At 47.2% G+C, this 20,713-nt stretch overlaps 1 protein-coding gene across 1 annotated transcript in view; it reads left to right on the top strand.

Annotated features, from left to right (window-relative positions):
• CASQ2 (calsequestrin 2) overlaps positions 1–19,986 on the top strand; it is a 63,753-nt gene extending 43,767 nt beyond the window's left edge. The window contains exons 8-11 of the mRNA XM_007073457.3: positions 3,906–3,960; positions 14,172–14,272; positions 16,408–16,482; positions 18,029–19,986. Of these exons, the coding sequence (XP_007073519.1) occupies positions 3,906–3,960; positions 14,172–14,272; positions 16,408–16,482; positions 18,029–18,241 (444 nt within the window). The 3' untranslated portion in view covers positions 18,242–19,986. The remainder of the gene's footprint in view (positions 1–3,905; positions 3,961–14,171; positions 14,273–16,407; positions 16,483–18,028) is intronic.
• The last annotated feature ends 727 nt before the right edge of the window (positions 19,987–20,713 follow it).

The following is a 20,713-nucleotide window of genomic DNA, read 5'->3' as shown; positions in this document are numbered from 1 at the left end:
ATGCACCTTCCCCGTCCACCTTTGCCCACCTAGAAGAGCTCTGCTCCAAAGAACAGCATCTCCATGGGCCACTTGGCTGCAGCAAATGAAACTACAGATCCTGGAGAAAGTGACCAGTTAATGAACTTGGAAGTCTTTAACTTCACCACCCACTTCCCTAGACATTGCAAAATATTTAAATAAGATAGAAAAACTAAGTCAAGCTAGAGCAACTAGCGGCTTTTCTCTTTCCCCAGCTGTGCGGGTTTTTAAAGCAGCAAGCCATAAAAAACACAGAATTGAATATTACTAAAGAAATTGGTGGCCAGCAATACTTGCTGTGTATAAATCGAATAGCTATTTGTTTATTTAGAATATTTAAAGAATATCAAAGTGGGGCAAGGTGGTCCAGACTGAGTGCTGACGTGTCCTTCCTCTTTGACACTTTATCTTCCAACCGGCTCGCCATGCTGGCAAGCGGTCAGAGTCCCGGGAAAAAGCCCACAGGGATGGGAGTCAATAGTTCCTTAGAAAATAATCCTCTGTCTGTGGCAGTAACAAAGTAGTACTTCTAAAAGGGGTGGGGGTGGGGCAGAAACTTCCAGATAAGCCCCTAGAGCATCCCATTGCACCAGGGAGTCTTCAGCTTTAAGTGCATGTTTTTTCCTTTGCATCTCTCCACTCAACAAGAGTAACAAACCTTCAACAGAACCTGGAAGGAAACAGAGCAAAACAGGAACAGTGGTAATTAATTTATCTGGTTGGTGGGTAATAGTTTCTTCTTGGAATCTAATATTTTGTAGATTTTTCAACAAGTGTTTAAGATTCTGATCACCATATTCTTTTTTTTTTTTTTAAGTCAATGGGCATTAATAAGAACCTATTACATTGTGCTAAGCACAGGGGTTATAAAAATGAACATTGCTGTCATGTCCTTAGGAGTTCAAGGTTGAGCAAATGAAACAGTCTCAAAATGTATAAACCAGTCCAGCGTGTTGATGCTATGACAGATGGACATACAAAGTGAAAGAGAATTCAGAGTAAAGTATTCACCAAAGTAATTCTAGATCTCCAGTTCTTTGGAGTTCTGGGGCTCAGTCACTTTACATAAAGGCCCCTTATCAGCCTCCTTTAACTTAAGAGTCACTAATCTGAGTTTGAAACACCTACACACCCTGCAGGGGACAATAGATTCATGGAACCCATTCTACTGCTTTAGGTGATGTCAAGGAAGAAGACTTTCCTCTACCCTCTTATGTTCAGCATTGAAGGCCTGCAAATTAAACTGACAAAATACAGATTAGCATGAGCAAAAAACAGATTTAATGACCGATTTATGCATGGAAGTTTACAAGGAAATGTGACTCAAGAAGGGGCTTAGCATCTTAATTGGAAATGGAAGAGGCAGGGGGCAGTTCTGGGAGAATAGGTGACCTGTTAGAAGGTTGAGGTAAAAAAGAACTTATGGAAAAACAAATGACTTTTTTGGAAAGAGAAATGGGCCCTTGGGGAATAGATGGGAGATTTGATAGTTTTGTGATATTATCTATCTGAGAAATTAGAGCTACTTTCGGGGAGCAGGTTGATGACAATTGAATTCTTTTGGGCGGCTCTGTTTTTTAGGTAGGTAAAGGATTTCAGGAATTCATATGCCTTCGGCTCAAAGTAATTTTTATGCCACAGTGGCTTATTCTGGACCTCTTTCAGTGAGAAAGTACAAGCATGTGGGGCCACACAGAACTGACTGGAATCCCAGCCATGTCCATGCTAGTTCTGTGGCTTTAGGTAAGTCACTTCAATTCTTTAAGCACTCAACAGGAATAAGACTTTCATTTGAGATTTCGAAATAATGTACTTACAAAGTACTGATACAAAAAATGGCAAGTGGCAGATACTATTGTGGCCGTTTTAACCATTGTTATTTCAAGGCATAATCCCTTCCCTGTGAGAGCTTGCCATCTGGTTGAGAAGGGAATATTGGTGCTATTAAAAAGATAGTTTCCAAGGCAATATGATCCAAAGACCAAATGGGTGATCTGGAGCGAAGGCTGTGGGGTTCGGAGAAAGCCCCTGGGTGGTCTCAGTCGTGTGGGTGGCCATCTTGGTCCTTCCTCACTCATCCATGTTGGGTTCTCACTGAGCAACCCTGATTTCTAGGCTTGCCCGTGGATTCTCGCTCTGTGAGTTTATTACTGAAAATATCTGGCACCCGGCATGCACCCGCTTCTTTGCAAGTGTTAAGCACAGGGCTGTGTGCTGAATCTTTGAGCCCCATCAGTCCGCCATCCAGGCACCGTCTTAGGCCTGGGGAGTGACAGGCATATTATGAGCAGACTCTTAGGAAACAAATATAGATTCTTAATTCCAAAACCAATTTCCAAATGCATTCCAGAAGCACACACAGAAATGAAGCCTGCTCCACAGAGTTAATACTGCTCACTTCCAGCTGATGGCAGGAGACAAGAGACACAGGATCGCCTAATGAGAACTGATCAGGATATTCTCTTTGGCGATAATAGCAAATGTAAAACAGTCAAACCTCAGACTCCCCTTCTGGTTGCTGTCGGATTTGTGTAATAAACTTGCACACAGACGCGCGCACACACGTATATATCCGTACAATTCAATTCCCCAGGGCATCTGGCCAAGCCCAGGCCCACTCTCTTGTTTTTAACAATAATATTTTCCATTTAATCTCTCTTAGAATTTTTGGAGGTTTTGTCCATTCCAAACTCAAAGGGAAAAAAATTAGCATTTAGATAGGATTGCACCGGCATTAAAATCAATTGAAATGAAAACAGAGGATCATGGGAGGGTTGAGATGCCTGGAGTTTTTTCTATAGGATGATTCTAGTGTGACAGCCAGGGTACCCAGTGACTCCCTTTCATTAGTATTCACTCAGATTTGTCCCCGGTGCCTCCTTCTTATATATCTTCCTCTCCGTGTTTTTTGGGGAATCATGGTTCTCATCACAGAGGGTCCTCCAAAGCTCCTGCTATGGATGGGATGGGATGGGTTGATGTGAAGGAGACACAGGTGTATGTATGGTCCTTTCTGTCCAGGATGTAGAAACATGGAGTGCCACTTGCCCACAGATGTGAAATAACTGCTCGATTCTTGGCCTGGCCCCAGGTCTCCACAGCCACACCCACTTGTCAGTGTCACACCCTCACCTTTCTCTAGCTCCCACATCCACTCTTCCCACAGCCCCCCACACTCATAGAAATCCGTTACAGGCCTTTACTGCTTCGGCAAGCTTTGGGACTCAAGCAGAAAGGACCCCAAGGAAGGAAACCTGGAAAGTCAACGTTAGCAAGGTGCCCCTTACTGACTACAAAGGTTCTTCAACAGGAGGTGTGTTAGCGGAGAAGCCCTACGCTTGTATATGATTCTTGTGTGAACAGAACAGACCCACATCCTAATTTGCCTCAGAGTCCTGTCTGCTGTCAGTTTGCGGCCGGTTGCAGGGTCCGTCAGCAGCATTCAGAAGTTCCCCTAATTGCTGGTTCTGGCGGTGAATTCTTGAAACACAGGCTGACAATGGCATTTACTGAGCTAGGTGCAGAGTGCTTGCTGCCCTCAGAGTGCCTGACGGGCCAGACTCACGTTTTTCCTCCTTGTGCCTTTTACTGCAGCTCTCCTGGACCCAGCAGCCCATGGGAGTGAGGCCCTGTCAGTGCTGATGTGTGTAGTGGTGTTTTCCTGTCTCGCAAACCCATTTATCAAACAGCACGTGTTCCTCCCAGTTGCTCGTCAATATTTCCTTCCTTACTGTGCGCCCCTCTGTTCCCCTGGCCCCCGTGTCCACTGCCCCTCCGCCACCTTCCCGCTGCCCATTTCCGTTCCAGCCTCCCTGTCTGTCTCTGACTTGCTCCTTAGTATCTCTCCCCCTGGGAGCATAACCTTTGATTCTTTTCTCCTCCAGGAAGATGATTTGAATGGGATCCACATTGTGGCCTTTGCAGAGAGGAGTGACCCAGGTAGGAAACCCCCAATCTTCCCCTTTGTACCTTGAGCAAGATCTGCCTTCTCACCTTTGCCGGCCCTCATTCCTTTCTCTTCCCTCACTTCCTGTCTGCAAGGCCACTGCAAGATATTGGGCACCCCCTGGTGGTCGCCTGTTACGTAGGACTTCATTTTCAGTTGTGCTCGTGGCTAAGGGATGTGGATGAATCATAACCTCATTCTGTTCTGCTTAGCTGGCCAAACTAGGAAGGAGCACTGAGTACTGGGGAGGATATGAAAACATCCTAGCTTTACAGGGTGTGTGTGTGTGTGTGTGTGTGAGACAGAGAGAGAGAGAGAACTTCTGTTCACATTAAAAGTTTATTTACCAGTGTTGTGATCTAGCCTATATAAATAACAATCCTACATTAGAATTACAACAAATGTACCCTTTGGTTTGTAAAATCCTGTATGTGCTTGGGAAACTTCATAGAAAATATTCCCTCAAATAATGAGAACTGGACAAAACTAGCAGCTAATTTCTAAAGTGCAAAATAACCCTATAAATGGATGAGTAACTTGGTTTTATTTGGGAACCTGGATGACTATTTCCTGGCTTCACTCTTTTTTTTTAATTAATTTATTTATTTTGAGTGGGGGTTGGGGGCAGAGAGAGGGAGAGAGAGAATCCCAAGCAGTCTCAGTGCTGTCTGCACAGAACCCAACCGTGAGATCATGACCTGAGCTGCGATCAAGAGTCAGACGCTTAACCGACTGAACACCCAGATGCCCCCTGGCTTCACTCTTTTTCACATCCGTGAAGAGTGAAGTGCAGGAATAATCAATATTGCCGGCGGTAAAATGCTAGGTCCCTTTGGCAATGCCCTGTGAGATAAATCGTCCCCAAAGGGAAAGTGTGAGTGGACATTCTGAAGTGTGTTTGGGGAGACCTGGCAAATCCAGATTGCAACCAGAGAAGGCAGGGAATTTCATTTAGGATGGCTAAACAGCCAGGCCTTGGGCCATAAGGTGCCCGGGCAGGGATTCCAAACCTGCCAGCACAGAGAAGCACAAGCACCAAAGCCACCTGGGGCTGATTATAACAGGACCTTCAGAAACCTGTAATTTCACAGAACTCCGAGGTGAGTTAGTTAACACAGCATTGGGTTTGGGAACTGCCGCTCCAGGCAATGTAGGACTGTGGCCTTTGCCTGGGGCCTCTTGTATACTCATAGAGACGACCAGGAAGCTCCGAGAAGCTGAGCAAACTTCCCACGAGGGCACAAGGAATTAGTGGTAGGTCATGAGGGAGCCAGAGATGGTCTTGGCCATCAGTGCTTACCTGGTCCTTGTGCAGTGCCTTGATGAATAGTAGATACTCAATAAACAGCTGTCAGGAGGTGATCAGATCAGCACATGACTGACCAAGACTGAGCCCCAAGACTCCACTGGCATGCTGTTAATACATTATCAGCCTGCGTAGTTCTTGCAGATTGAGACTTAAATGTTGTTATCATACAATTTTTAATCAAACTTGAGAGATAATCCCTACATGACAATATTCACTTTAAAAAATTGTTTTTATTGCTTATTTATTTTTGAGAGAGAGAGTGGGAGCAGGGAGGGGCAGAGAGAGAGAGGGAGACACAGAATCTGAAGCAGGCTCCAGGCTCTAAGCTGTCAGCACAGAGCTCGACATGGGGCTCAAACTCACGGGCCATGAGATCATGACCTGAGCCGAAGTTGGGTGCTTTAACCGACTGAGCCACCCGGGCGCCCCAACAGTATTCACCTTTTTAAAGTGTGTGATTTGGTGTAGCTTTAATATATTCACAAAGCTGTGTTCTATCTAGTTCCAGAATGTTTTCAGGCCCTCAGAAGGAAAGCCCACGCCCATCAGCAGTGACTCCCGTTTCTCCTCCCCCAGCCCTGGGCAGCCACTACTCCACTTTCTATCTCCATGGATTTGATTATTCTGGACATGTCATAGAAGTGGAATTATGTAATCTGTGGCCTTTTACGCCCGGCACCTTTTGCTCGGCCTAATGTGTTCGAGGTTCTCCATTATGTAGCATGCATGCATCAGTAATTCACTCCGTGTTAGGGCCAAACACTGTTCCATTGTATCAAGACCAAATGTATGCTCCAAATTATCTGAGGGTTTCCTCCTCCCCTTTTTTTTTTATTAAAAGTTCTGAACGTCCACTCTGTCTCAGTTTTCCCATCACTGACTTGCAGAGTTGAAAAAACTCTCCCAGGATATCTAGTCTTTGACTGAAAAAGAAATGCCCGAATGGTTCCAGCTTCTCTCCACAGTTTCTGGCTACCCCTCTGCCCCTGGAGGAGAAAATAGCAAAGGAAGCCAATTGCCCAGGGTTTACAAGGTATAATCAAACAGAGTCGGATTCCTGGTGTTGTGTGAACAGAGATGGAATTGCCATCAGCAGCAGTGTGCTGGCCAGACTCAGGGTGGGGGTGGGGGGGCTTCCTCCCTCCCCCCAGCCACCCTGCCCCACCTGCTCCCTTCCAGGATGGTGGGGGAAGCCTGTCTGGCTCTTCGGAACAATGGAACAAAGAGGCCTCCAAGAAGTTGTAGGAACCTGTTTGACAGAGATTGCTGCTGTAATGAATCAAGCTCCTGAAACTACTTTCACCTCCTCCCTGCACAAATATCCCTGGGCCCGAAGCTGTGTCTTTCCCCAAAGGAGCCCAAGCTTGGGCTTGTTACTGAGAAGCGGGAAGAAATGCACTGAAAGAGGGGGCGTGTGGTCTCGTAGCAGATTTTTTCATCAAGGGAGGGCCTGGCCCACTCAGGCCTAGGAAAGGGAAAGGCTTTTCTGCGAAAGTCCAGACTGTGTGGCTAGTCAGTCATTATCCGAAGGTCACTGATGTGTAACCCGGGGCTGAGGGGCCTGGCTGCAGGACTAGGAATTTCATTCCTGCCCAGACAGTGGTTGCTCATATACCTTTGCTCTTGCTAACAAGCTGTACATGGCCGATTGCCCCAACCAAATCCTTACCCGCTGGCCAAAGAATGATCATACGTCCAGGAAGTGCATACGATTCTCCTTAAAGAGCTAACAGTCTTGAGGAAACGCGCTATATGGAGATGACCTCATCCGGTCCCCAAAGCCACGCTGCGATATATGTGCGATTATTGTCAACCCAGCTCAGATGAGAAAAGCGGGTTTTAGAAGTTAAATGACCCAAATCACTTGCTGTATCTAAGCCAAGATTCAAATTCCAGCAGGATTTCTTGACCTCCGAATCCGTCCTGATTATGATGAAATAAATGGTCATGATCACTTGTCTGCTTATGAGACAGAACCCCATGCGGGCGTCCCTCGTTTTGTTCCCATTTTACAACTGAGGAAGCTGAGGCCAGGGTGGTCTGCTGGGGGAAGCAGAGCAGGAATGAGCTGTGAGGGCTTCCTTCACAGGAGGGCCTTGCTGCAGACTTGGGGGCCCCTCGCAGTTACAACCTCAATGACCTCCAGTGATCACTCGGCCCGCCCTCCTTCCTCTCTGCTGCCCTTCACCACCCCCTCCACCTCCACCATGTGAAAGAGACAGAGAAGTTCCGTAGTGTGTGCTCGAGATCACATGGCCAGAGGCAGAGGAGACACAGGAGCTTCGGTTTCTTGCCGGCGCAGCTGAGCACCCTACCTGCCGGGCCACCTGGCCCTAGACAGGCTCTGAGCATGCGCAATGCAGCTGGAACGCGGAGATGAGGAGGGGGCAGGGAAGGGTGGACAGGGAGGCCAAGAGAAAGGGGGAAGTGAGAAGAGAGTGCCAAATAAAGGAGGGAGGTCAGCTGTCCTCCCCTCTGTCCACTGATGTTCCCAGATTTGGAATACGACCGTCTATCCTAGTGACCTGGGTCCCTCAAGGGCTCTTCTCCGACCGGTCCTGACAATGCCAGCTGTGAGCTTGGTTCCCAGACTTCAGTGCCTGCTCTCTGGGCCCTGGAAGGACACGTCTGGCGCTCTGCTCTCGCCCCAGGCCCCAGGCCCTGTGTGCGGCTCCATCTTCCTCCTCCAGAGCCTCTCCCGCTCCCGCGCTCAGGATGCCCCCGGAGCCACAGTTTGACAGGTTTGAAAACGAACGCCTCTCCTCTGCCGCCCCTAGATGTGTCTGCATCAGGCTGACATCTTCTTTATAACACCTGCTGAAAGGTTCGCAGACTGGCGTTTCTACATGAGCGCATGCTGGATGGATATCCTCCAAGGGCCCAGGGAATATTCGCACTAACAAGCTGGAAACGCGAGGACGGGCTGCCGTGTGCAGACGCGGATTGGCCCCAGAATGAACGTCTCCAAGCCCTGTTCCAACCGGATTGCGACCGCCTGAGGTTCTTAGGAAATGCTTTTGAGACCAATTGTCTGCAGTGGGCATGCTGACTGCTTATTTGAGCTTCCAAATGCAAATCTGATTTATCGAACTTAGCATTTGGGGTTCTTGCTAAGTGCTAACTGTGCATGTATCACAACCCTATGTACTAGGTATGGTCCTTATCATCTTCCCTGATGTACAGATGAGGAAACAAAGGCATGGAGAACTTAAATAACGTCACCAGGTCACATAGCTAAGAAGTGGTCGAACTGGGGCTCAAATCCAGGCCCCCAGCCCCTGGGCTTGGCTCTGAGATACACAGGTCTCTGCCAGACAGAGCCCTGGCTCCTGTCACGGCTGGGACTGTCCCCCAGGGCTTGGTCCAGCCTCATTCCCACCAGATCCTCCCTGCCTGGGAGGAGGAGAGCATAATCACCAGTTTCCCCTCCCACAGAGCTGTGATTCCCAGAGGCCTCTCGCCTGCCGTGGGAAACCTGGCTCCCCACTGGCCCTCAGCGCTGGGTCATGGGACGTCAGGTTCCAAGCCTGTGTGGCAGGGAGGGAGTCACAGTTGTCACAGTGCCAGGTCCCTCTTCTTTATTTAGGTCGATCTCTGAGACTCCAGTCACACTCAGGGACACTGCTGAGTTAGCCAACCAAATACACTGGGGCTGGGAAGAAGAGGGGTGCGGCCCTGTCCACCTGCTCCAGAGGACGCTGCCCCCATGCTGTTTCCTGGAGCCCCGTGCTTCCCTACTATTGAAGCTTTCACAGCTTGCAAATCTCAGGCACAACTTTGAGGGAAGAAGATGGCAACAGCTTTGGTAGGAGTGCCGAACTCTCAGAGGGAAAACGACAGCGGAAATGGCTCTAGACGTGCAGCCCAAAAACCTGAGTCACAGTCCTGGCTCTGCCCCTTGCTCTCAGGTGACGCCGGGCAAGCCACATACTCTCCTTGTGTCTCAATTCCATCCTCTTTAAAATGGAGATACTAAGATCTTCCTAACCCCATCAGGACCAGATGTGAATATTAAATGCAGAGACTAGTCCTGTAGTTGTTTTGGTGTCTAAATAACTACTGGCCCCCCAAAAGCACAGAATAATATTTCCTCCTTTTTTTTAAATCTAGCTTTTTAAAAAATCGTGGACTATTCCTTCTGAAAGATACATGGGGGTGCCCGGAGGGCTCAGTCGGTTAAGCATCCACTTCTTGATTTTGGCTCAGGTCATAATGTCACGGTTGTGAGATTGAGCCCCTCGTAGGCTCTGCCTGAGAGATTCTCTCTCTCCTTCTCCCTCTGCCCCTCCCGGACGCACACACACGCCCACTCTGCACACACATTCTCTCTGTCCCCCTCCCCCAAAAAACAATTAAAGATATACGGCCACACTCTTACAAGGTCTCTAAGCTTAGTGCATCACTGATGAAGTAAACATTTATTCATTTCAAACCCACCTATTTATTCATGTGATTCCAATTGTGGGCTCATCTTCTGCTTTACATCGAATAACAAAAGTGGCTTCCTACGCCTGCCTTCCCGGTCAGAAAAGGAGGGTCCATCATGGCTGTTTCTCTTTCCCAAGACACCTGCTTGGACACCTGTTTTACAAAGAAACAGAAGCTGTCCCTAAGGAATATCCAAGTTAGCTTAATGACTTTAAAACAAAGGAGACAAACCTTGCTCTAACCCACATATTGAGGCAAGATTCTCATAGCTACACCTACTGGCACAGCCACCCTGAAGCCTTCAGTCATAGAGTCATTAACAGGGGCCAGAAGGAGCCACCCCATCACATACTGTCTCCCCGTGTAACTTCCTATGAGTCTGTCTTCTCTATTGCATGGGGCCAAGACTGTATCTTACCCACCACTTGCGCCCAGATCATTGTATTTATTACCGATGCATTGAATGGAGAGATGAATGGTCAAATTCCTTGTATTCAAGCAGAAGAATCCAGATGATTTAGGAATAACGGCTAAAGCTTACTATGTGCCATGCACCATCTCAGTGCTTTAGAGGTATGAACTCATGTAACCTACAACCACCTTATGAAACAGGTGCTATGATTATCATCATCCCATCTTTACAGATGAGGAACCAAGATTTGCCCTAAGTCACACTCAAAATGGTGGAACCTGGATTTGGACCAAGGTTGTTTGCCCCAAGGGTCCGTGTGTTTAAGCATCATGCCAGGCTCCTTCCGTCTGTTCTGTTCTTGAAAATGTCCAGGGAGGAGAAGGATTATGACCATTATGGAATTCGTCATCCTGAAAGTCAAAAAGCTGCCTTTGGATCTGGATGAGGTTTCTCTTGCTTTAATGTCAACCTCATTTATCCATTTATTACTGTGAATGTTTTCTGAGATTTCCTTACTCTATAGATGCAAAAATCTTTTATATTCCTAAAAATAAGCATTAAGCCAAAATTTTCACTTCTCTTGTTTATGTAAAAACTCCAGTCCATTTGATTTTTCTTGCAGAACCCAATTTTTATTCCTTCAGTTTTTTTATTTTTATCTCCAAGCCTGCTCTAGCATGTAGAATAGAAAAGGTTCCTGTACATAGCATTTCTTTGTATTTATTCCAACATTCTGTAGGGTTTTCCGTCAGAAAACTATAGTGCTATCTTGTGTGTTTAGTCATATTTTTTTAAGTTTTTTTTAAATTTATTTTTGACAGAGAGAGGCAGAGCATGAGTGGGGGAGGGGCAGAGAGAGAGAGAGAGAGAGAGAGAGAGAGAGAGAGGGAGGGAGACACAGAATCCAAAGCAGGCTCCAGGCTCTGAGCTGTCAGCACAGAGCCCGACACGGGGGTCGAACTCACAGACCGTGAGATCATGACCTGAGCCGAAGTTGGACGCTCAACCGACTGAGCCACCTAGGCGCCCCTGTTTAGTCGTAGTTCTGGTGACACCCTTGCCCCTTTGCAATACAGTGTCCAACTGGCTTCTTGCCTCCCTTTATGCAAGTTCATCTTTTGTATCTCGAGTTTAGTTTCTACTTGAATCAGGGTCTGTGTCATTGAATTTCATCCTCTGTGTGAATTTCTGATTTGTCAAGTTCACTTTTTAAAAAAAAAAAGTTTATTTATTTTGAGAGAGAGCAAGAGAGCATGAGTGAGTGTGGGGGAGGGGCAGAAAGAGGGAGACAGAGAATCCCAAGTAGACTCTGTTTATCAGCAGAGAGCCCAAGGCAGGGCTTGATCCCACAAACCGTGAGATCACAACCTGAGCCGAAGTCAAGAGTCAGACACTTAACCTACTAAACCACCCAGGTGCTCCTCAAATTCACTTTTTTTTTTTTTTTAACGTTTATTTATTTTTGGGACAGAGAGAGACAGAGCATGAACGGGGGAGGGGCAGAGAGAGAGGGAGACACCAAATCAGAAGCAGGCTCCAGGCTCTGAGCCATCAGCCCAGAGCCTGACGCGGGGCTCGAACTCACGGACCGCGAGATCGTGACCTGAGCTGAAGTCGGATGCTCAACCGACTGAGCCATCCAGGTGCCCCCAAATTCACTTTTAAATTTGATTCTTACCTTCCAGAGTACTTCCTTCTGGCTGCTAAAACTAGTCATGGAAGTGTTTTTGGAGAATTCCCCCTTGTGGTCTGTGTAATGATATATAACCCACAGATTCCCTGTTCTGTGGCATGGTTCTGTCCCCAGAGAAGGGAGATCCGTGGTGTCCAGATATCAGGAAATAGAACTGTGCCACAGAACAGGGAATCTGTGGGTTATGTATCATAATACGCAGTGCTCGACCTTCTCAGCCTCTCCTACAGGCACCAGGAGTAATATCCCCAGACCCAACTCCATCCAATCCCCACAATGACAATGAACTCTAAAGCCTGCGGCCCTATTCCTCACAAGGGTCTGTCCTAGAAGGTAACTCGTGATCTCCAGGTTTCCCTCGCTAACCGAACATTTGCTTTACATCACATTACTTTTACAAAAGTCCTATGTTAACACCTGCTTTTGCTAATGAAAAGAAATCCAAAGAGGATTTTGGATTTTATAGAATGTTATTGCTTCTTCGCTTTACAGCATTTTGGTTCATAGGAACGTTCTACTTTTGGGTATCAAGGGAGACCCGTAATTCAGAAACTAGGTGGAAAAATCACCCAGGCAGAGCATATCTCTGCTGGAAGAGTCTGCGGCCTCTTGACTACTAGCAGTAACTCTGCTCTCCAGATAGCAAGGCCTGAGGGGGCCCAGTCTGAATCTCACAGTTAGCAGCGTGAGCTAGTGACAGTGTGGGTGACTCCACCCACTCAGAGCCGAATTGCTAAGGATCGCATGCATTTTGCCTGGAATGTATTGGCGATGAGGAAGGGCAGAGAAAAATCTTTACCAAGCAAAGGCTAGAGCTCCTGGAGAGGGGCGAGGCTTGTTAAACAGAGAAGAGCACCAAGTGCCTGGGACCTCAGCACAAGAAGAAACCTTTACAATGAAAGGGCAGTTACCAGACTGAATTAGGAGGCAGGTGGCCAGTTGCTTGTAGAGAGGGTGTACATTTCAGGCCACACATCAGCTAGGCCAGACATGGAACTTTATTGTCTAGAACCAAACCTGAATTGTACCCAGTGGGAACTGGGTCTGATCATCGATGCCCCCCACCCCAACCCTCACCCCACCATCCCTAGAGGTCCGGGGTCTTGCCGCTTCCCGGGGGCACAGACAGGTGCACTATTCACCTGGTTGGCATCGGCTGTGGTTGCATATGGTCTCCAGCCCTTGTTCCCAGCAGGTCACCTCTGGTCCTGTCCATCCCAACTGTGGCATCGTCCATGTTCCTCAGAACCACAGAGAACTCGGTGGGGCCTCGGGACAGACCTTTCTGCCCCAGTGCTCCTGCACGGAGGGGTCCTCCAGGAGATTCGGGGGCCTTTCCATTTTCCTGAGTTTCATTCTGAAACAAAGCCTGAGGCCCCTATGCTCTGATTTTCCCTGGAAGTGTGGAGTTTCTGTGTGTGGACACACATGTACACACCAGCTTACATCTGTGCACACACACGTAAAAACACGTATGCGCAAACACATACATACGCACAGGCACAGAGCTCATTCTCAGATACTTCCCAGAGTCTCCACTCTTTGTTTCTAGTTTGGAGTCGGGTGGGGATGTAGTGGGGTTAGGGTGTGCTTTTTCTTACTAAACATTCTTCCAAAACTTTTTGTTTCTGGTATAAATTTTATGCTCCCAGTCCTTAAAGGTTTAGGCTTAATTTTTTATTTTTATTACAAAAAAAAAAAAAAAACCCAAAAACAAAAAACTGTGTTCTTGAGGCTCACAAGGCTTGTCTCTGCTTTTCTTATGAATCATCCCTCCCCTGGGGGCAATGAATGCTGCTGCCTGGTTGGGGGAAGGCAGACATACAAGGAAATGGTGAGGGAAGAAGAGAAACCCTATTTGCTATCTCAAAGCTATGAAACCAGCTGTAAATCAGAAGCATAATTTGAAAGTTTTACAAATTCCAGGTTGTAGAAAATTAAGCATCCAGGCTACATGTTCTTGGTATGTAGAACTCAGGGATGGCAAATTACTGGTTTCCAAAGAGGGCACAGGGAACCGAGGACCAGGCAGGGGTTCCTCTGATCTAGGATTGTACTTGCTGACTCAAGCCTGGTCAGTTTTCATGTGCAGATTAGCCAATGGAGCCCAGCTTTGAGTTAAGAAGCAGCCGCTTCCCTGTGAACTTTTAATTTTTTTATTTAAAATTTTTATCATTTCCTTTGAGGAAGCTGCTTTGCGGCTGGAGTTCTCATCTGACTCATTTTATAGAATAATCCTATAATTAAGGGTATGCACCAAATAAGCCTAAGAAACCCTCATGGAAAAACCACACTCCCTGCTCTTGGTGTTGGAAGCCATGTCTGTGCTGGGGTTACTCAGCCTTCTTGAATCCTGCTTCAGATGGTTACGAGTTCCTGGAAATCCTGAAACAGGTTGCCAGGGACAACACGGACAACCCTGACCTGAGCATCGTGTGGATTGACCCGGATGACTTTCCTCTGGTGAGTGGCTCAGACCCCGGCACCTTTGGCGGTCACCTTCACAGTCTCATGCTTGTGTTATTGTGAGTCCCGGGAGCATGAGCAGGGGGTGAAGCAGGAGACGCACTTGCAGAAACACGATGACCACCCCCATCCAGTGTGGGAGACCTTGGCCACTGGGGCAACACTGACTTTCGCACTGACACGATTAGACCCAGCACTCACCTCCCTGGAGACCAGGGGTTCCTCCGGCCCACCCACGCGAGTGAGCGGGGTGAATTTCTTCTGCTAGCACGTCCATTGCTGTCCCCATCCCACCACCTCCCTTGCTATCGCCTCCTTCATGTTCTGGGGGAGGGGGGAGCGTCATTCCAAGGGAACCAGAGTTACTAAGAAATTAAAATCAGACCTGAACATTTTGCATGGAGTTAAGAACTTCATGGAGAGAAGGAGCAAATTCTTGGAGGGCAAAGACCATCTTCCACGTGCATTGTGTTCTCCCAGGTCCTAGCATTGTATCTAGCACATGTTGAATGTGTAAGAAAATTAAAGTCCAAACTCTTGCTGGTGTCAGTGATCAACGGCCAGAAAGCCTTGATTATGCCTATTTTTATTTTTTTTTAATTTGTTTGAGACAGAAAGAGAGAGGGAGGAGAGGGGACAGAGGGAAAGAGAGAGAGAATCCCAAGCAGGCTCCACACTCAGCGCGGAGCCCGATGGGGGTGCTCGATCTCACGACCCTGGGATCATGACCTGAGCCAGTTTTTTCAAATTTTATTTGAGAGAGAGAGGGTTATGCTTACTTCTAAAGAGAATAATAAACAGAATTCGTACAGCACATGAGCCCAGTGGTCGTGATAATGGATGTAACTAATTTACTCTACTGTATGCTTGGAACCATAGTAAATTCTTCACACGGACCATCTCATGTAATCCTCCTGACAGCACTATGAAGTAGGGACTATCATAATCCCTGTCTGACAGATGAAAAGAAAAACAGCTGGCGAGGTTGAAGCTACTATGTGGTAGACGTGATATCCTGACCCAGGACTATGTGATGTCAAAGTTTTGCCTGCTAGTCAGTGGACTTTAGGATGAGCCAGCTGCTGGTGACCAGTACACATTTAGTTATCATTAGATTACAAATGATAACTTGTCTTCTTCCCAAAATTACCATTTGTTGCATAGGACACGACGGATCAAATCATGATTAAATAGTCAAAATGGAGGGGATTTCATGAGTTTGAGGGTCCTGAAACCCAACCCTACATACAGAGCAAGTGAATCGAAGGCAGAGACTCTCCTGACACCTGAGGTCACTGTCATCATTCTGGGTAATCGTAACAGAGTCATGGCCTCATAAGATCCTAGATATTATGACATTTTTTAGTTAGCCTCTGCCAGACTGTATTTCTAGTTTACCCGGACTGTTTTGTTGTGCAGGCTTGCAGATGGCCAGCAGCTCTCCCAACCTGCCCTGTGTGTTTGTTTATCTTGGTTTTTACAAAGGAGAAATCTTTAGACTGTCCCGACATCCAGGTTCCTGACTATCCCTGGTCCCCATCAAGCCATATATTTGCCTTGGAGACTTTCTGTCATTGAACATTTGCACTGTCTTAGCCCCACGGCCCCTTATTCCTTTAGTCCCCCCCCCCAGTCTAGTCCATGTGGATCCCAAGCCTGGCAACGTACGCCTCCCCCGCCACCAACCCTTTTAATTGGATGGCACTTCACTACCTTCCCAGCCACCTTGTGGATCAGAGTAGTGCAAGGTAAGGGATTTTTAAATGGGCCACTGAAAGAGAAGTGGGGGAAAATGGCTCTCTCACCACACATAAACTATAAAAGAGCCACAAGTAATTTGGGAATCAACGTCAGACCATCTCTGTAATATTCTTCCTTACAGCTGTAGAAGATTTTATATTACATGTTTTCATAGTTTGTGTTATAACATCTTGTTTTCATACTTATTTAAAGTGCTTGAGGACTGAGGCCAAGTCTTCAGTTTTCAAAGTGCCCGCAGATGTTTTGGAGACCTTTAATCACTGGTGACCTATGATGATGGGATGGCAGGTGGGTCCAGCCACAAAATGTGGCCTTAACAGGGAATGCCCTCTGTCTGCTGTCTAATCTCATTTTTTTTGTTGTTGCTTCAGCTTGTTGCCTATTGGGAAAAGACTTTCAAGATTGATCTATTCAAGCCACAGATTGGGGTGGTGAATGTGACAGATGTGAGTATACCCCATGAAAGCTTGCTCAGGCACCCTCAGACTGTCCCGTCCTGACTGGGCCACCACGTATACGAGTCTAGCCTGTCCCGAAATGAAAAACTTGCCGGTGTGGCCCAAGCCTAGTGTCTGAGCCAGTCTTAATCTATGGTTTCATGATTCGCTTCCATGGGCACTTCCTTGGAAATGTATGGCCATATTTCCTTGCTTACAGGGCCAGCTGTCCTGTTTTACTATTTGGAGCTTTCCACCCAAGTAGCCTCTCCTGTGAATTTTCTCCCCAAGCACAACAAACTTTTTTAATGCAAAAGAACCCACACATGCAGCTTCCATTGCACAGTGGCTGGTCAGCAAGGGGGGTTACAGGAGAAGGGGAGGAAGATCACACAGGAAGAGGGGGCCTCTTCTCACCATGCAGGTGCCATTGAACTGAGGGCAGGGAGGCAAGCTGGTGTGGCGGACTGGCAGAGCATGAGGAATTTTAGATCTCAGCCCAGATGTCTGATACAACTCCACCATAAAAAAAACAAAAAACAGAAGGGGGCACAGATACAACAGATAATGGGCAAATAATGGACAGAAAGAGATGGTCACAGAGAAGTCATTAGAGCCCTAATTAATGGTGGTGGAAATGCTTGTGAATGGGGCCCAGGTAGCAATGTCCTTTTACCCTGTTGCTGGGAGTCTGGTCACCTGGGAAATTCTGTACTTATTTATTTTCGAAACTGCCTTTTAAATTAATAATAATAAACAAGTTTTAAAATTTGCTCAAGTTAAAACATTTTTAAGTAAAACAGCAGACGATAAGGTGAAAAGCAAAAGTATTTCCCACTGCCCTGACCTTCTTCTTTTTCCCATTCCCCGAGGGAACCACTGGTAAGTGGTTTCATGGCCATCCTACCAGAAATGTTATATACATGTTTGTTCTTATTAAATAGGTGTCTTGTAGATATGCTCATGTAATCAGAGGGGGAAAAAAACCAGTGCAAACATAATTACAACTCATAATAATACTTGATTTCAATACCCCTGGAAACCGCCCCAATCCTGGCCCTCCTCCCCATCCCAAGCACTTTCCACAGTAACAACCTAATGCTTGGGATAAGGAGAGCAGGCAGGTTAGGGTGGGGAGTGCTGGGGATCTGGAGGAACTACTCCAGGGTGGAGAAGCAAGGAAGAAATTCAGGGTGTGTGGGTGGGGGGAGGTGGCATCTTAAGGAGGGGCCGGGTTGAAGCAGCTGCCAGTCTCAGCATGCTGGGCTCCGCCCATTCCCCTGCCAACCCTCCACAGCCCTGCCTCCACACTCTTCCTCCTTCCCCAGAAACCGTTCTGCACAAACTACACACACACACACACACACACACACACCCCTCCTTTTATCTTGCACAAGTGCGATACTACCCAGAGTGTTCTGCATTGAGGCTTTCACGTTTAACAGTGTGCACACGTCCCTGACAACTGAGCCAGGCTGCTTGGACCCCTCTGGTCTGACTCGTCCTTCCTGCACTCACTCACTCAGTCCCTCGGTCCCTCGGTCCCTCGCTGCAGGCCGACAGCGTCTGGATGGAGATCCCAGATGATGACGACCTGCCCACAGCTGAGGAGCTGGAAGACTGGATCGAGGATGTGCTTTCCGGGAAGATAAACACTGAAGACGACGACAATGAAGATGAGGACGACAGGGATGATGACGATGACGATGACGATGACGACGACAATTCTGATGAGGATAATGATGACAGTGATGACGATGATGAGTAGCCCCCACCCTGGATGACTGATCAAAGCAAAATCACAGCTACACGACCATGCAGACAGCACGGCGGGGGACAGCACACAGCCCTGGCCTCCGCCCGCCGGCTCCTTCCCCCTTGCCCATCCCTTTCCCCAACCCCTTCTCATCAGGAGCTGTACCATTCAGCAAATGCCTCTAAACCCAGTAATCCCACTCAGCAGGAACAAGTGGGGGAATTATTGCCATGTGGACTGTCTTGATTGTCTTGGAAAAACTCTTGTTCTTTGCCAGACCGTCAGCGGTCGTAGCAGTGCTGGAATCCAGTGGTCTGGTCGAACAATCCCTGACACCGCTACTCAAGTTTACTTGTTGTCTTTGATGTGACGGTAACAGAATGGACAGCTGGCAAACTCCGAGCATAGAGTGACCTTACAGTCGGAGCCCAGGGAGACCCGCAATTAATCCATTTGGCCCCCGTGCCTGGAACATCAGTGGGGATCCCTCCTCAAGGCAAGAGGTTCTCTCTTAGGGAGGGCTCAGCCTTAGAAATGAGTTTATAAATCAGTTAAACTGATTCTTTCAAGTGTAGGTGAGACCTTTATGAGCTCAGATCCAAGTGTTGGGATAGCTACCGGGAGGCCTTGAACCCTATGTGTACAGATATCACCATCATTTCTAGTACGTTAGGATCTGGGATCAGAGGTAGATTTGCTTTCTGAACTTCCCTTTAGCGACGACAAATCTTGCACTATGCACAAGGGGGTGGGGAAAGTGGGAGGATTACAGGTTTTTAATTTTTTCTTCTGGGTTCATGCCCCTGATTGAGTCAGCTGGCTTCCTAGTCTGAACTGGGATCTGGATACCCTTCTCTGTTGCTGCTAGTGAGCCCTCCCTTGGGGAGTGAAAGTTGGTTTATCTAGAGGTCAACCAATGCTCCATTTGTCAGCCCTCCCACACTTGCACAGGACAATAGCTAGAGTTCATAATGGCACCCTCAGGCACTGAGAGAATCCCAAAGTGCCTTCAAAACTATCTAGAAGTTACATTGTGCTTGATAGTTTTAGCAGTAAGTGTGCATTATAACGTTCTAATTTATTTTCTCAATCTTTTAACACGTGTTAGACATGGTGCAAATGCTTTGGAAATAGGGTAATCCTTGTATGGAATAGTAGCCAACTAACACTGCCATTAAACTTATACTTTGAAAATATTGAGACTATCTTGGAAATCCTCGCTTGGTTTTCCTGATCCTGCTCATTCTCTCTTGGTTCCTGTCCTACCTCTCTGTTCCCTCTGTTTTCCTTTCTGGCCTCTCTTTCCCTGCCTGCCCTTTAAATGATAGTGTTTCACAATATCTCTTGACTCTAACTTTCTTCCAAGGTACTATCATCTGTGCCCATCAGCTACCACCTGTGGGCTAATGACGTCCAAGTCTGGGTCTCTAACCTTGACCACTCTCTTAGTTTTAGACCCCATTCATCTTGGTTTGGATGTTGCACAAGCAATGCAAACAACATGGCAAAACCCCAACTCATTACCTTCTCCCCTAAACTTCTCCTCCTCCTCTTCATGGAGTCCCATATTGGAAGAGTGGTATCACTGTGTATCCAATTGTCAAGGTGATCTGAAGGGGCTGCCTTCCCCTCTGCAACCATGGAATTTTGTGCATACCCCAAACCATGGAAATTGTCCTTGATTGTAACACATAGGAGCGCCTGGGTGGCTCGGTCGGTTGAGCATCCGACTCTTGGTTTCGGCTCAGGTTCATGGTTCGAGCCCCACACTGGGCTCTGTGCTGACAGTGCAAAGCCTGCTTGGGATTCTGTCTCTCTCCCTCTTTCTCTTTCTCTGCCCTTGCTGTGCTCTCTCTCTCTCTCACAGAATAAATAAATGAACTTAAAAAATCATTTAAATTGTAACATATTTATGTGCCTGTCTTTTCACTAAACTGTAGGCTTCTTGGAAGCAAGGAATTTATTTATCTTTGTATCCTCAGCAACTAGCACTTTATCCAGCACAAAGTACACACTCGTTTCTTGAACTGGTGGGTGAATGATTGATTCACCAGAATACGTACCATTCCCCAGCGCTGTTGGATAACAATGCTTACAAGGCCTCCCCTTCACAAAGCAAGGCAGACACTTCCCAAGCTGGACTATGTTGTGACCCAGCCAGACCCAACCACACCTCTAATAAGCTCTTGGGGAGGTAAATGTTCAAAGCAATCTTTGAAGCTAATCTTTCAAGTAGTCAAGGAATGTGGTCTGTCATGAAAGTGGTCTGTTCTCCAGCCCAGGAAAAATTCCCTGTTCCTGGAGGCTGAGTAATATGCATTAAGTCTAAATCATGTCGTGGTACTCCCATGTTAGAAGCACTGAGTGTTAAGTTAGTACTGTTTGTATGTAGTAGTGCTGTTTAGTTATTGGTCTAAAACCTCTTGAGCTGGTGTTTATTGAATGTTTGGTATGTGCCTGGAGCACGATGCTATGTGCTTTACA

The sequence above is a fragment of the Panthera tigris genome, chromosome C1, assembly GCF_018350195.1.
Source record: "Panthera tigris isolate Pti1 chromosome C1, P.tigris_Pti1_mat1.1, whole genome shotgun sequence".
Classification (NCBI taxonomy): domain Eukaryota; kingdom Metazoa; phylum Chordata; class Mammalia; order Carnivora; family Felidae; genus Panthera; species Panthera tigris.
This window is presented reverse-complemented; position numbering and strand designations above follow the sequence as displayed.